Source organism: Prionailurus viverrinus, chromosome B4 (assembly GCF_022837055.1).
Source record: "Prionailurus viverrinus isolate Anna chromosome B4, UM_Priviv_1.0, whole genome shotgun sequence".
NCBI classification, from domain to species: Eukaryota; Metazoa; Chordata; class Mammalia; order Carnivora; family Felidae; genus Prionailurus; species Prionailurus viverrinus.
Genome location: NC_062567.1, coordinates 85,404,012 through 85,421,833, shown reverse-complemented (window position 1 = coordinate 85,421,833; position 17,822 = coordinate 85,404,012). Strand labels below are relative to the sequence as shown.

Below are 17,822 nucleotides of genomic sequence, written 5' to 3'. Positions count from 1 at the left end.
TTTTATAAAAATGTATCTAGAAATTTTTATATACTCAATAATAAAAAGTTGACTGTATTAATATAAGTAGTATTTAATTATTTTTTCTGAGACTATTATTTTTGTTAAATCTGCACTTAACCACATCACTTTTAAAACTTGTTTGGGCTGGGAAAAAGAAGTGCTGTAGTTTGTGAAGTAAGCAGTATGAGAGACATCTAGTGGCCAGACTACACACATTTAAATGTTCTTCAAAGTCCTTAGCACAGTTTAACAGAATATTCACATTTTCCCCTCAGAAAGCTTAATGTTCTATCATGTTCTTAGAAATTACCTTAACCATTCTCCAGTTTACATTTTACCATAATCACAGGAGTAAACATTTATATAGTCAGCTTCTTCCAAAGTACTTCAATACTAACATTTTTAATAAATCATTAAAATAACATACCTGTAAATGAAGATGACTGAGAATGTATTGAGCCCTTATTAAGCATAGTCATTATCTGACCAACAAATTCCTTAGGAATAAAATTGGCATAAGGTAGTATCTCAGTGCTGATAAGCTGAACTACCTAGAACAAAAGAGGCAAACTCAAATGCATTTTGTTTTTCTTGGAAGAGACCAACTCAAATGACAGTATCTAGAGTAAAACCTAAATATTATTTTAAAAGAAAATCAGCTAAAGAATCTTCCTTGAAGTACACAAACATTTTAATGTTAACATACAGGATGAGTAGTCCATTTCCCTCATTTGTCTTAGTAATAATAATAAATTTATTACAAAATAGTCAATACTATAGACTGTTTACTATGCAACCATTTTAGTAAATGTTGATGTTATATGAAATGTATCCATGCTAGAATAAACTATCCAAAACAGAATTAAGAATAAGATTGAAATCACTTTTTATAACCATAAATGAGACAAAAGAGAAAGGAAAATTACATTCATTTTTGTTAAATAGCTCATTTCTAATATATAATGTGTTATTTTGCCCTTTGATGAAAAAGAAGAAAAGTTTACAAGAGTTTTAATACAGAAATGGACAAAAAGCAATATTTTATACGTATACTTTTTTGATATACTTTAAAGTAATTTACTTCATTTACTTAAAAGTTCTTTTATCCTGCTTAAAGGAAAATCATCAAACCACCACCCCCAACAAAAAAATCTATAACCAAAAAAACTACTTCTTTAAAGTCAATTTATCATCAACAAAATATATTCTTTAACAAGCTCTCATTATGTGCTTCAAGAGTTTGAGAGGCTCTATCTACAGCTGGTTAAAAACAAAAATCTAGGGGCGCCTGGGTGGCGCAGTCGGTTAAGCATCCGACTTCAGCCAGGTCACGATCTCGCGGTTCGGGAGTTCGAGCCCCGCGTCGGGCTCTGGGCTGATGGCTCAGAGCCTGGAGCCTGTTTCCGATTCTGTGTCTCCCTCTCTCTCTGCCCCTCCCCCGTTCATGCTCTGTCTCTCTCTGTCCTAAAAATAAATAAACGTTGAAAAAAAAATTTAAAAAAAACACAAAACAAAAAACAAAAATCTAAACAACTTATTGATTAGTTTGAACGACAAACACCTGGTTTGCCAAACTGTAGCACAAACTCTCAAATGCGTGCTCAATGACTGAGATTTTACTGAATCAACTACTTTTTAAAATTATTGAATGGACACAACTATGGATCTAGACAACATACACACAGCACAAAGCTAACAAATAAAAGGAAATCATGTCAGTGCTTTAAGAACCAACCTTTAATCTCTGTGACAGTTTTAAAGCTTTTAGGTTCAATCTTAACTTACTAACCCTACTTTTTTTTTAGCAATTTCATAATTTCAAAATTTCTACTATTTGGTTTGCACAAATGGTTACAGGAAAATGTTTTAAACAGCTTCCTCACCTCAACGTCAATACTTTCATTTCTCTGAAATTCTTGAATAGAGAGATTATCTGGAGGTATGCTAAAAAATAAACAAATAAAACACTTGATTTTTAAAAGTAACATGTTCCCTGGAAATAAGCAGTATTCAAATGACAAAAAGGATTTATTTTCTCACCCAGGTTAGACATTACCATTTATTTAAAAGAACAGTATTTTTAATTAAAGTTATTAGTATAATAAGGACTATACCAATTACAAACATGAATTTCTTAACTACAAAAAATGCTTGGTCCAATCCTGAATTAAATAAAATCTGTAAAATTAAACTCCTTTCAGTATTATGAATGAAAAAAACAATAAAAAGTGAGAGTATTACTATCATCTGCAGCTACAACAAAAATTACTACTGTGGGGGCGCCTGGGTGGCACAGTCGGTTAAGCGTCCGACTTCAGCCAGGTCACGATCTCGCGGTCCGGGAGTTCGAGCCCCGCGTCGGGCTCTGGGCTGATGGCTCAGAGCCTGGAGCCTGTTTCCGATTCTGTGTCTCCCTCTCTCTCTGCCCCTCCCCCGTTCATGCTCTCTCTCTGTCCCCCAAAAAATAAATAAACGTTGAAAAAAAAAATTTAAAAAAAAAAATTACTACTTTGAGGATACCTGAATTCACTTACACTGCCAGTGACTTAAAAGAGTCTTGGTTATCTGCTGAACCCATTCACTCAGAGACTGGCCATTAATCACTAATTTGTAATAAACATAATGTATTAAAGATCTTTACATTAAAGATAGAGAACATCTAAAACAAAACAGGGCTGATTCAGACTTTCTAAAGCAGAAAATTATTCCAGCAAGATCAATGGAAATCAGTTATTCTGAGAGAACCAAGGTGAATTCTAAACCATGTGGCTCCTAATTAGAATGAGCAGTAAAATGGTATTAAACTTACAAAGCAGTGAAATATTTACTTAAAAACAGCTGAGAATAAGATGTTCATGATGTTACAGTAATGACAGCAAAAAATTACAAAGCCAGCCACTGTACTAAGAGCTTTAACTTGTATTATTTCATAAGTTCCCAGAGTAACCACATGTAGCAAGTATTATCCTCATGTAGTTGACAGAAGAGGAAACTGAGGATTTGAATGCTGGTAAAATGACCAAGAATGTACTGTAAGCAAATGACAAGGCCGCAATTTGACCCTAAACTTCTCTGGTATTTGAGCCTAAATTCTTCTCTTTCATGTTGTAAATGTAAAAGCAGTGTTATCTTAGATTTAGAGTTATAATATACAGTTTTGTATCTAGGGCTATTTTTGCTCTAGCATTATTTGGTTTTTCTATTTATAAGTATTAGAATACACACAAGCACTCGTGCACATGTACTCTGTTATGGGTACCAGATCTTTACTTGATTTAGATGTTTTTCATTCAACAAATATTTATTGAGTATCAGATGCTTTGTACCATATACAGCATATACACAGCATTGAGTTTGAGCAAGATGGTGTTCAAGATCCTGCTGTGAACAAGATGCACTTAGTCTCTGTTGCATGAAACTTGCATTCTGGTGTGCAAGTCCTAGACTAATTCTATAATCTGCTAGTAGGAAACTACAGGAAAAATTTTAATGACATGTACCCAAACTGGAACCAATGCTGGGAATTTCATAACTGCTACAACTAATGTAGCTTCACAGATCCTATCTGTATCTCTGGAGATAAAAGCTGTGTTTAATTCTAATATATAATCAAGTAATATAAGTGTTCAGTGATACAAAAAAAAATGGTGATAATGGTGGAGGTAACTGAGGATGGGCTGACTATGAATTAAAAAAAAAAGCTTATTAGGAACAGACAGTAATAATATAAATGTGACAGGGATCATGTATCAAACACTGAAGTGGATCTTAAAATATTTTATGAGAAAAGAAAGCATACAAAGTCAGAAACTCAAAAGTTCACTCCTAATTCCAGCGATCAAAAAAATCAGGAAATTATTTGATGATGCATAGGTTAAGTATTCTGGTCTCAAAACTCAAACTAATGGTTATTTTTTTTAACTTATAGTTAGTATCCTTACTAAACACTTTGAGCATATCAAAAAAATTGGTTGAGCTTCTAAAAAACTGATGATTAACACAGTTTACCTATAAATTATAAGTAGAGATGGTGAATATTGCAGGTAGAAACAGGCCATATAAGATCCTTAATTCTCTAAGATGGAGGTAATTTTAAAAATTATCTTCACAAATATTTAGTTGAAATAAAATAACTGATAAAGTATGATTTGTATTTTTTGTCAGTTCTCTCTGCATGGTACATTCAAAAAGTGTAATGAGATACAATTTCATATACTATAAAATTCACCTTTTAAATTATATAATTCAGTGCTTTTTAGCATCTGCACAAAGTTGTGCCACTTCTAATTCTAGGATATTTTCATCACTCTTGAAACACATTCTGTTCTTTGACCAGTCACTCCTCATCCTCTCCTCTCCCACCTGTAGCAACCATTAATCTACTTTCTGTCTTTACACATTTGCCTATTCTGGATATACCCCATAAGTGACATCATACAATATATGGACTTTTGTGTCTGGTTTCTTTCACATAGCATAACATCTTCAAGATTCATCTACACTGTAGCATGCATACATCAGTATTTTATCGTTTCTTATGGCTGAATATTCCAATCTGTGGACATACCACATTTACTTTATCCACTCATCAGGTGATAAACATTTGGATTGTCTTCATTTGGGGGCTATTATGACAAATACCACTATGAATATTAGTGAACAAGTTTTTGTGTGAACATGTTTCATCTGAATTCTTTTGGGTAGTACTTAGTGATTTTTAACTTAAGGTCCACAGACCGTTTGTATGAACTCCCCCCCAGCCCAAGTGTATTCTAGAGGACAAGCACCATGTTTCAGTACTCCAAGGATGATTGAATGAACTCCTAATAAACTTCAAGTGTCTACCAGATTACAGTCTTTATGTTTTTCATCTTTAATCATGTTTTTTCTTTTTCTCCTTTCAACTATTTATTTATGATAGTCTTCAATGATGTCCAAAGCCTTCGTTTTCTTCTAGCTAATTTTGATTTTATTTGTATTTCTTTGTTATTATACTGCCTTGCCAAAACAGCTTAAAGAACAAAAGAAAGCTAAGCATTATAAAGGCATGGTTATTCAAAGTCTTAGAGTGTATATTAAGTTAAAGGACTTATAAATGTTCCAAGATGAAATATGCTCAAATATTAGTATTATATAAAAACTACGGCCTTATTATTCCAAGCAACATTCTGAAACACCCTACTGTTCAATATTACTGATGAACTTCAGTTATAGAACAAGTACATATATGACATAAAATAATATTTTGTGATTTCCAAAGTAATCAATTATTTGAAAAACAAAAAAACAAAACCTCATGAAACTGAAAATGTGCATTGTTTTAAGTTCTCCTAGTGAGCACTGCCATTTTTAGCTTCAGCTAACTAATGCAAGTTTTCAATTTGAGCTTTAAAATATTTTTTGGACGATGAAATAAAAATGACCAGTCCAAGGTCAACAGGAAGTAGGTGATAGAGTCCAAAGTAGGTCATGACGTTCAATGTAGGGTATGTCTCTACTACTCCATGTAGTAGAAGGCTTAAATCTATAAGTAGAATAACTACAACTGAGAACACTGATGCTGTGTTACTAACAGCTGAAGTCAGTATCTTTATTATTTTCTAGCCATTATACACAATTCCAAATTTAGAAGTAAATTTCCTACTCCTAGTTATTTACAGTTTTGGTCTTTAAAATTCTAGTTTAAAATATGGCTTTTTGATGGGAAAGGATACGGATAGCATCACTTTCTCTTAAGGAAAGGAAATAATGAGGATAATAATAGTGGTAGCAAGCATTTTAAAAGCACTTACATGCCAGGTACTACTCTAAGGAGTCATTTATTTTAAGTGACTTAACCCTCATAATGACCCTATGAGTTAAGTATAATTCCCATTAACAGATAAGGAAATGAGTTCCTGAGAGGTTAAGTAACTTGTCCAAAACATCTCAGTTATAAAGTAATATAGTCGAGATTTGAATCCAGATGGCCCCACTCCTAAGTCAGTGCTCTTACCCACTATGCTGTCTGCTTTCTTAATATGATTTTCAACATACTCAATACACCCAAAACTTTAATGTAAGCAGGGCTGCCGTTGGGCTAAAAACTATAGTGAATTATAGTACGACTGCATTAATACAAAATGACATAAGATGTACAGTTTCTATTATTAGGCCTTTTGTTTCATTGCCTACTTTATTGTACACAAACACATAAAATTAATTTCAGAAAACTGAACTTAATAAAATAAGAACAAAGTTTGGAAAATGAAAAATGTTCAATAAGAAACTTGAGAATTAAGTAAGATGGTAGAAAGACCTAGCCAAAAGAAAACAAAGAAGTTTTACTCATTGCCAAAAAACCTGCTCTAAAAGGTTATATTATTATGGGACACCTGGCTGGCTCAGTTGGTGTAGCATGCACCTCTTGGTCTTGGGGTTGTGGGTTCAAGCCCCATGCTAGGTGTAGAGATTATGTAAAAGTAAAATCTTTAAAAAATAAATAAAAAGAAAAATAAATAAAAATTAAAAAAAAATAAAAATAAAAAATAAATAAAAATAAAATAATAAAGCAACATGAATATACAGACAACTGACAAGGAAAAAGAAAAGTTTAAATCTCTAAACCTATTTGATTCATACAAATTAATATAGTGATTTTGGGCAATGGAATCCACAAAGAAATTCAAATCTTCAGAGTTACAGATAAAAAGATAATTTGTTTCAATGTGCTTTGAGTCCTTATAATTTTCCTGCAAATACAGAGTATGCTTGCATTGGTATTTACAAGATTTCTAGAGATGAGATACATAAGAAAGTAAACAAGGGGTACTTGGGTGGCTCAGTCAGTTAGGCGTCTGACTCTTGATATGGGCTCAGGTCGTGATCTCGTGGTCCTATAATTGAGCCCTACCTTGGCTCCACGCTGAGTGTGGAGCATGCTGAGGATTCTCTCTCTCCCTCTCTCTCTGCCCCTCCTCTGCTTGTGTTCTTTCTCTCTCTCTCTCTCTCTCAAATAAATAAACTTAAAAAAAAAAAAAAAGAAAAGAAAGTAAAACAAAATCTGACCATTTGTGGAAACAAATTAGGATGTTACTACTTTCAATTTTGAAATACCAGATAAGCTTTTATACAAAATTTAAGTTAGCCCACAGATTCCTCATTCATAAAATTTAGTATGTCTTCTAATTATCCTACTCTCATTCAGTGAGGGGTCAAAAGATGATCCATAAACATAAGCCTTCAGATGGATGTCACACAATGAAAATTCCACTCTTCTTCACCAAAACTAACATATTTTTTTATGAAAAAAAATTTTTTTTTAATATTTATTTATTTTTGAGAGACAGACAGAGCATGAGTGGGGGAGGAGCAGAGAGACAGGGAGACACAGAAACCGAAGCAGGCTCCAGGCTCTGAGCTGTCAGCACAGAGCCTGATGAGGGGCTCGAATCCACCAACCGTGAGATCATGACCTGAGCCGAAGGTGGACGCTTAACCGACTGAGCCACCCAGGTGCCCCCACCAAAACTAACATCTTAAAGAGCTAATCATTATCATCACTAATCGTATTTATTCTGGTGCAACACTAATTTATTGCAATTGTTTTCCTCTTGCGATGTCAAATGGGCAGCAGATTTAAAAAACAGATCTTAGCTTCCTCAAGTTAAAACCTTAATTACGATTCATCCATATTGTCTTACAGACTTCTGTCTTAAAATCAAAAACACAGGGCACCTGGGTGGCTCAGTTGGTTAAGTGTCTGACTTTGGCTCCGTTCATGATTTCACGGTTTCTGAGTTCGAACCACGAGTGAGGCACTGTGCTGACAGCTCAGAGCCTGGAGCCTGCTTCGGATTCTGTGTCCCTCCCCGCTCTGCCCCTCCCCAGCTCTTGCTCTCTGTCTCTCTCTCAAGAATAAACATTTAAAAAAACAAAAAAACCACTGTAGGGGCACCTGGGTGGCTCAGTGGGGTAAGCTTCTGACTCTTCATTTCAGGTGAGGTCATAATCTCACCGTTCGTGGGATTGAGTTCTGCAACAAGCTCTGCACTGACAACACAGAGCCTGCTTGGGATTCTCCCTCTCTTTCTGCCCCTCTCCTGCACATGGGCTCTCTCTCTCCCCCTCTTTCTCTCTCAAAATAAATAAATAAGCTTAAAAAAACAAAAACAGTGTAAAAAGCAAAAATCTCCATTGCTCATGATAATGTACCTAGTGGATAAAGGTCTACTCAGTCTTGCTTCGTATACAACATGGCAATCTTAATAATTACTTTGTAAATGAGTAATGAGAAAGATTGTTTTTAGATCAATCACAGGTACTTTTTGAGAGACTGTCTTAATTGTAAAATTGAATGAGCTGACCTTTTAGTAAAGAGAAAGTCTTCAAAAGTATTGGCTAGTTCTGGCCACATACTGTCAAATTTTCCAGAAGAAGCATGCTGCCGGGCAACAGGTAGCCCAATAGAAAGGACTTTGAGGAGAGAAGATACTGCTAGTTTCCATGTGCTTTCAGAAGGGCAGGAATATTTCAAACTGAGAGGAACCCTAAGGGTCTGTGAAAATAAAGACAATTTAAAACATGTATTAATTAAAATATATAAATACAACTTTAATTACTTAAAAAAAACTATAGCAAAGAGAAAAAAATAAGAGCACAGGTATTTTCACTTAAAAAAAGGATATTATTTTCTAGAAAAATCAGTATTTCAGACATGGTCCTCAAATCCTACTGCCTAAAAAGATATTCTGTTTCCATTTTATAAACAATGACCTTGAATGAGTAACAACCTTTTGAACTTCAGTTTCTCATCATAAAATATAGGGATGTTATCCAAAAAGATAGGAATAGTAAACTTAAAATTTCACAGTTTCTCTCAACTTACTGTTACAGAATTAGAACGTTCTACCATATTTTTCCTAGCAGAAAATAATCTGACTGATGGGGTTCTCCCATTTAAGAAAGATCAACACCTTGTATTTTTTCACTATTGGTTAGGTAAATATAACCTAAAGCATCAATACTTTGAAGTCTTATGTTTTATCTCTAAAATTCTTTGAATTTTATGTTCTACTCTAACATTTTAATGTACTTTTTCATTTTCCAAGTTATTTCAGTAAGTTTAATAATTCAGAAAGACTGTTTATTCCTTAACCCTTGCAGATACAGGAGTAAAGCATCTGAGCTACGTATAGTGATGTGACTGTGATGTTGAGATTTACTTTTTAACTGGTCAACTTTTGAGGTAGGTTGCTATAAACCATTAAAGAACTAATTTGGTGGTTCAGAATGAAGTCCTCTGGCTATAGTTCTATCCAGCAACTACAAGGCTAGACTGATCAAACTCCCGGTTTCAGCATATCAGCAGATAATGTACATTAGAGTAAAAATCCTACTTTTATATAAAAATCCTAGTCTCAGAAAGATAAAGAGTAGCAGAGACAAATTTTCATATTTCAAGGTTATGGAGTGAATATGAAACTTAATTTCATCATCCTCCATACAAGTTATTACTTACTCACTCACTTCATGAACCATTACATGTTAGCATGAAATGGGCCTCCACTAAGAGATAATTAGCCTAGCCAGATCTATTCCTTTCCTTTCCCCAGGTGCTTTGGGGGAAACTGACTTCAATTCCATTTGGGATTTAGGGTAAAGAGATGATTAGCTCATTAAGCCAATCAATCTACTCCATTTCCCTGACCATAATCACTGGTTCAAGACTGGGCATAGGACTAAAGCTGGTCCAATTAAGGTTAATTTTAGAAACTTAAGAAGAATAATATAAGAGCCACGTATATACACACACCTCCTACTGGACATCAAACCCCTTATTAGCCTGTAACTATGAGGAGAAACATGGGGTGTAATCAATCTTTGGAAAAGCAGAACGGAGAGAAAAAAAAACTTGGTTTTTGTTGACACTGCAGAACCACTGGATAAACCAAACCTAAAACCCTCCATCTCTGAATTTTCCAGCTAAGCATGGCAATAAATCCCTTTTATTGTTAAGGCTAATCAGAGCCTGAGTGTTTGCCATTTGCAAAGAAAACAGTGCTAAATTATACAAGGGCCAGTCTAAGTTAACATTTTATAACTCAAGGTTAGATAAAAGAAAAATATAATTAACTACTACAATTAATATTTTACTGAAATTAAGGGAATGTTACACACAGTAGATTTATGTGATTTGTACATTTTTTGTTTAAAAACATGTAAGCAACTAAGATGGAGATTGGTTTAAAGCATATACTCAGTAAATCTGTGTGGAACTGAGAAATCTGCTCTTGCTGCCACAAAGCTCACAATTTTTGAGAAAGAGTCTTGTCCAATTAATCACAATACAGTGTAGTGAGTGGCATCAAGAAAGGGGCAGCACAGGAACGCATGCGTGGCTCAGTCAGCTAAGTGTCCAACTCTTGTTTTTTTTAATGTTTACTTATTTATTATTTATTTTTAATGTTTATTTATTATCTTTGAGAGAGAGATAGGCAGAGTGCGAGTGGGAGAGGGGCAAAGAGAGAGGAAGACACAGAATCCGAAGCAGGCTCCAGGCTCTGAGCCATCAGCACAGAGCCCGATGCAGGGCTCGAACCCATGACCTGTGAGACTGTGACCTAAGCCAAAGTTGGGCACTCAACTGACTGAGCCACCCAGGTGCTCCAAAGCATCCAACTCTTGATTTCAGCTCAGGTCATGCTGTCACAGTTCTCTGAGTTCAAGCACCACACTGTGAGTGCATAGCCTGTTTGGGGTTTTCTCTCTCCCTCTCTCTGCCTGCTCACACAAGCTCTCTCTTAAAATAAACATTTTTTTAAAAGGGGTAGGGGGAAGGAGTACAGAAAAAAGATTATTTAATTCTTTTAAACATACAAACTGATTCATGTCACTCTTCAATGGCTAAAGAATAAAGTCTGATTCCTTACAATGGCTTATAAGAACCATAGCTATTTTTTAAGACTTATTCTAGGTCCTGACATCTCCCTAAATGGAATTTCTCAAAATTTCTTTAAAAAATACCACAATCTTTTACATTGCTTAATCCCTCGCCTTCTCCCTAGCAAATCTATTACTCCTTCAAGTGTCACTTCTGTTGATCCTTGCCAAAATCCTCTGGACAGTTCAGTTATTTCCTTGTCTGTGGGGGATGGGAGGTGGGAACCTAACTTTTTACTCAGCACTGACTACTTGGCAAGTATCATTATAAGCTGTATCTCGAATGAGTCTCTCAATAGTTAAGACATATAAGTGGTATTGGTATGAACCTTCTTTTATAGATGAGAAACGCTCTGACAGGTCCATTTACCCAAAATTATACAGCAGCAAGTAAACAGCAATACACTCAGGCAGGTCTATATGAATCCACTATGTACTCTTCACTTAGGACTTAACATACTTTGTCTGCCTTTTCTATATTCCCCTCACTGAATTATTAAATGTAAGAATTATCTTGCTCATTTTTAAATTTCTACTAGTTAGTACCTGGCAACAGAGGTGCTTACAAACTATTCTCAATGAATGAGGAGAGAACAGCTGTGATGGGATGAGTAGGGAGGGGAAGGAAGAGTATGACAAAAATCACGGGAAGGAGTTTAAAGAAGGTTAAGGGCAGTATCATAGGACAAGGAGGATAATTAGAAAAGCACACAGGATTTGAAGATTTGATCTTCTAAACTTTTAAGTCATTTCTGGAGCACCATATGAAAGTAAGCCAGCATGCAGCGGGGTGAGAGCGAGTGGCAGCTTAGATGAAGGCCACAAGCTGTTTAAAGGAATTTGGAAGGAAAGAAAAGCTGAAAGGGGATGGGCCATTTGAGTAGGAAGTAAAGTGAGAGAAAGTTCTTCTATAAAGGGCTAAATCATCTTTCCAAGGTACAGTTTATGAGACTAAAAGGAAAATGAAACAAAGCATCACCAACAAAAAAAGAGGGAAAGAGGAAAGGAGGGACACAGAGAGAAGGATGAGCTTTGAAACAGAGAAAGGCCTTCTCCATGAGGGAAGACAGTTCATATTGGCCTACAGAAGGCAAGGTTTAGGTGTGTTCTTCAAAACACAGGGAAAAAAAACAAGAAACAGACTTTGGAAGAATCAGACATAATCCACTAGAGATGAGTTTTTGCAAATGGTTGTCCATACACTAGGGAACTGGCTTTAAAAACTAAAAAGGCATGCATGATCAGTTAAGTCAATGGGCTATAAACTTCTCCCTGAATACTCATCAACCTTGAAGTATAAGAAACAGGATACTTTGTTATCCTGTGGCAAAATTTAAGAAGTGAAAAAAATCCAATGCATACTTACTTTAAAATATTTTTCATTAAAAAAAGAACTTTTCTTCCCATACTTTGGCTAGCTAACTTGGATGTGAATTAAAAAAAAAAAAAAAAGAATTTTTCATACTGTAGAAAAATGGCTTCCTAAATATGATCCATGAATGTTGGAGAAAAGTCTCTACAAATAATTATATAAATATTTTCCATTATCTCAATATATGATAATATATCACTACCTATAATTTCGATAATTTACTGTAATTTCAATAATAGTATCATCATCAAGTGAAAGTATAGAAATTAAAAAAAAGATACCTTAATAATATTCTGGAGTACTTTCTCATTCACCACTGCTTTGTGACAGGCTGTTTTTTGGTATAAATCCACAACTACTTCTAAAGACCTTTCAGCAAACGGTACATAATTCAAGGCTACCCATTCCGCCTAAAAAGTAATATTTTCACATGGAGTTAAAAATAAATGAGATTAAATTATGTTGTTTTCAAAGAGAAACCTTCTTTGTCTTAAAGTTCAGTCCTTGGTTTTAGGTCAAGATTATATCACATGCAAAGTTTTCAAAGAGATACGTACTTCATGAAAGAGTAATTTTCAGCCAGGCAAAAATTAAAACTATCAGAAAAAGCAGAGAGCATTCTATCAAGTACTGGGAAGGATGTGTTTTACTTGTTGCCAATAGGTTAGGACAATTTTAGGAAATTTAACTCACCGGTGCAAATAGTTGGATCTATTGTGATTCCATTGTGTTGCAAGACAAATAGAATGAGAAAAGTTAATACACATTAAAACTACTTTTCGGATGATGTAAAATTATTTTATGTTGAGGGAACAAAATCAGCCTGTGCATGCATTCAGAAACTTACTTTTCCTCTAAGCCAAAACAAAGCCAAAATTTGCCAACTATGGCTATAAAAATCTTTGACATAAAATCCAACTACATTTCACACCAGCAGTAGACAATTTATTTAGCACACACAGATTTCTTCATTTTGTATTACAGATATTTAGACAAGATTAGGCTTAGGGATTTAGAAGCCATTTTGTAATGGGGTGGGGCAGCCAAGAAAGGACCTCTGAAGAAAAATGTAACATGAAAGGCCAAACTTTCTAGAGAACTACTTGGGAAAGGAAAGTCAAAAACAAGAAAAAAATGGAACACGGAAAAGGTTTTCCAAAAAGTGTTTCTTTTCAGTTTAAACTGTTAACAGACATATGAAAGTTTATTTGTAAATGACAAATTTCTGAGATACTCAAAAGTCCATCTTAAGTGGAACTGTTAATAAGGCATGAAATCTTACAGAGAAAATATAATTTAGAGTAAATTACCTGATTATATTTTGCATTTGCAATGTGCTTTGTTTCCAGCTGTCCATACTGTGGAGGTTTACAGGAAAATTCCACAAATGCCAGTAACTGGTCAAATATAGCTGGATACATTATCTGCATGTTTTCTGGCCCTACACAGATCGCCTATAAAAGCAAAATATGAACAACAGAATGCATAATCTAAATTCCAGTTCTTCACTGTATATGCACTTAACCAAAGAATCTGAAAGACTGTCCTATTTTATATAAGTATTATACAATCTTTTATAGCCCTGAAGGACACAGCTGTTACAAGCTATTTTAAGCTATTACTGAATACAGTGTAAGCTAACTGTGTTGATCAGCTAAAAAATGCCTTTTAATAAAAAGTGTGATTTATTACTTAACAGACTAGAAAAAGAGCAAGCACTTGAAGAGGAGTCCCAGGCAGTCCTGAGGTTCCACAATCCGATCATTTGTTCAGTAATACAGCCATTAGGTCATCAAGAATGCTTCATTGACCAAGAGGATATTGACTGATACTGACTTCTATTTAAGTAATGGCATCAGTTCACTGAAATGACAGCTGATTTCTGCACTATGCTTAGTCTCCTAACTTTAACAAATAATCATGTATACCATCATTGGGAAAATGTGTGAAAATTTGTTTCTAAAAGAAATGTATATGTGAATTTTTTGACCTGGCAGTGTGTATTTAATGTCTAATGTATCTGAATATACAGACTTGATTTAAAACAAAAGAATTTAAAATTTTTAATAGAAATTAAACTTATTGCTATAAATAATTTGATAAAACAGAATAAAATACATATCCTGACACTACAGATTTTAATTACTTCAGATAGCCTGAAAGTACTTAAAATGAGTCTTATATTTTCATTTTTTCTAGCAACAAATGTGTTTTCTCCTCCCATCCTTTCACATATTCCTGTTTTAATGTTTCTTTTCTGTGTGAAAAATATTCAATGATAGTATTTATGTAGTATCTAAAATATACTTGTGCTTTATTTACAAAACAAAAAGCAAAATCATTCTGCACTTGAATACTCTCAAAATACTAGATCAAAATTCAAAGCATTTCAAATTTTTAGGGAATTCCTTTAAAAAGATGCACACAACATTTATGGTTTTCCAGAACCCATGGCTTTTTGATCTGTCAGGTAATAGATTAATTTTATCTTCCCTCAGAGAAGACAGAGCCATTTAGTTTTAACTGAAGTTTTAGAGAAAAGTGTCTTGAAATATAAAGTAGATAAGCAAAGTGCTGCCCATACCTAAGTTAGATCATCCTATAAATACAATGTAAAAAAAAAAAAGAAGACATCTAATACTATCTCTCAATATTTGGTTATTTTTCTCTGTAATAGTGAATTAGAGGAATCTGAATGGTATACAGCCTAAAAAAAAAATCACTCTACTGACTGCTTCTGTTAAATTTCACTTTCTTTTTTATTAAGCTCTTGGTGAGTCTTAATTCTCAGAAGTAAATAAGCAGTAATTACTGTGAAAAAGAAAAAAATTATCCTAAGTGGATTCTTAAGTTTCAAGGACTAAAAAAAAGTAAAGCCCATATGATTACCTTACAAAACTAAGTATTAACAGTTTCTCTGGAAATATCTTAGCACCAAACAATGACTTTGACTACACATTTCAATTTTCAGTGGCTGTTTATAAAAAGAAAACATACTGTATTGTTATAGCTGACTTAATAAGCAATTCCAGGATCTTAAAATGCATACTATTGAATTGACATTAAAAAAAAAAAAAAAAAAAAAAACTCCATCTAAGAAAAAGTTATTGGTTTTCTTTCAGTGTTCTTAAATTTGTATATCAGAAAAAACTATAGTATGAACCCGATAACAGATTTCAGTTCAAAAGCTACGAATCAGTCAGCAAGCTGCACATTTCCTATTAGTCCAGTTTGAAAACTGTATGTGAAAACAAGAACAGAAAATGGACATCCAACCTCTCCCGTGGTTCAAGGTTTCTCTTATTAAGTCCTTAAACAATAATTCATTCAGTGCCTACTTATACAAAGACTTTTTTGCCTCCTCAACTCAGATACTAAGATCTATGCCAGGGAACTTGATGATACAGACAGTAACAGCAAACATTCACTCAATGTTTAACTGTGCCAAGCAGTAAATGCCTTGCAAATCCCATTTAATAAGAAAAAAAGTTATAGATTTATCATTTTAATTTTATAGATTAGGAAGCTCATGAATAAAGAGAGTCAGAAACTTGCCCCATTAAGCAGCAGGCAGGGCTTCACTGCACAACTCCCCGGGCACCATTCACACACAATGTGCCGGTGTCTCCTGGAGTACCCCTCCAACAGTCTTGATGATGGAGGCAGATACAGTGTCCAGCCATCTGACTGGAAGTTTAGTAATAAATAAGACAGATGCAGTCTCCTGACCTCAGAACTCAGGGAAAACAGAATCAAATTCTCAGGTCCTACGCATGTCAAAATATCTTGGCCAAGAAAAATTAATTAGCATACATAACTAAATCAATTTAGTGGGATCTAGTGATTTAAAAACTGAGAGAAGACTGTCACTCTGTAGCTTTGAACTATGTAAGGGTAAACGTGAAATAAAAAATGAGTTTTTTACAAAGGAAATTATCTTTAACCAATAAAAAGTTTCGTTGGAAAACTAATTTAATTATAAAGTCCCAAAGCAAGTAAATTTTGCTTATGAAAAAATTTTCTGACACACGTGGGAAAAAAATACAGAAACACTTTTACTGATAGTGAAATATCTTACTTTTTCCATTAGGAAATATTAAAGACACCATATGTCTGAATCATATTCAAGTGTTATAAAATACCATTTAGATAATTATAGAAGTAATAAACAACAGCTAGAGTGAGAATTAGTAATGCAAAATTGCATCAGTTGATACAAATAAACAACAAATAAGGCTTCCTAAGTTTCAGAATGAAGGTATATGTTGTTTTCAAAACTAGTAAAAGCTCAGAAAAAGTTCCTAGTAGTTGAAGTAAATGATTCTACTTGTTCTCACACTGCTAAAGCAGAGCTTTTAAAAATAAAATTATACAGCCTGAGTGGCTCAGTCAGTCAAGCGTCCAACTTTGGCTCACGTGATCTCGCAGTTAGGGAGTTTGAGCCCCCATCAGACTCTGTGCTGACAGTTCAGAGCCTGGAGCCTGCTTTGGATTCTGTGACTCCCTCCCTCTCTGCCCATCCCCTGCTTGCACTCTCTGTCTCTCTCTCTCCCCAAAATAAAAAGCATTAAACATAAATAAATAAGTAAATAAATAAATAAATAAATAAATAAAATTAATAATTTTTTTTCCTTGAAAAGAATTTTGGAGGTTTGTTGTTATTTCTTTATTTATAAAAACCTGAATCTAACATCTAAATGCGTGTTGTAGATTATAGACATCACTTAAGGTCTGTGCTTTGTTTTGCTGACAGAATAACTTTTCAATTCCCTCCAGGGCACTGCATAAGTAACATGTGCACTGCCAATCAAGGGGGGAAAAGTAGGTACTAACAGGCTACTTTTTTTCTTCACTGAAAATAAAAACAGCTATTTTGATTTCAATTGTGGAAAACTGATAACCCTACAATAAATTTTTTTAAACGTCAGATTCTCTTAAAATTTAAGTTTCTACACAATTTGTTTCTCTGCACAGACAACTAGGGTTAAAGAGATCAAGGTTACTGCACAGCTAGACTTCTTCCAGAGCCAGTGAAGAGGTATTCTGGTGTAGCAGAAACCACTACTTTCACTGTGAAAGTTTTCATCATTCCAGCTGGATATAATGCAATCAGCTAATTAGAAAACGATCTACCATACACAAATCTGGTAACACATGAGTAATCAGAATCTAGTTCCATTCTAATTTTGCTAGAATGTCACAGCAACTTTGCTGGAATTGCTGGCTCCTCGGTTGGCATTTTTCTGTTTAGCAGTTTGGTTGTTGTGAATTGTGCCAACAATTACCTTGCTGGTTTAGAGAACTCTTTGATTCTGATCTGGTTTTTCCTGCTAGTTGGAATTTGCTCAATGATTTTTAGGTCTGTTTGTTTTAGTAACTTTTTCACAGTAACAAAACACACATAGGTAAAATCTATCTTTTTGCAATTTCTGTAAGAAACATACTTTTAAATTTATTCTTACTTCTTTTTTTAAAATATAAGCTTCCAACAATTCCAGAGCTAAATTTAAGTACAATGAAAAAATAC

General features: G+C 34.2%; 1 protein-coding gene across 4 annotated transcripts in view; it reads right to left on the bottom strand.

Moving 5' to 3' along the window:
- MON2 (MON2 homolog, regulator of endosome-to-Golgi trafficking) overlaps nt 1-17,822 on the bottom strand; it is a 119,777-nt gene that overhangs the window by 12,665 nt on the left and 89,290 nt on the right. For 3 of the 4 annotated variants that reach the window (XM_047865426.1, XM_047865428.1, XM_047865429.1), the window contains 6 exons: nt 13,606-13,749; nt 12,989-13,006; nt 12,577-12,705; nt 8,349-8,539; nt 1,887-1,947; nt 431-554 (listed from right to left, as the gene is read on the bottom strand). In XM_047865426.1, coding sequence (XP_047721382.1) covers nt 431-554; nt 1,887-1,947; nt 8,349-8,539; nt 12,577-12,705; nt 12,989-13,006; nt 13,606-13,749 — 667 coding nt within the window. The remainder of the gene's footprint in view (nt 1-430; nt 555-1,886; nt 1,948-8,348; nt 8,540-12,576; nt 12,706-12,988; nt 13,007-13,605; nt 13,750-17,822) is intronic. The other variant, XM_047865427.1, reaches the window with a different exon arrangement.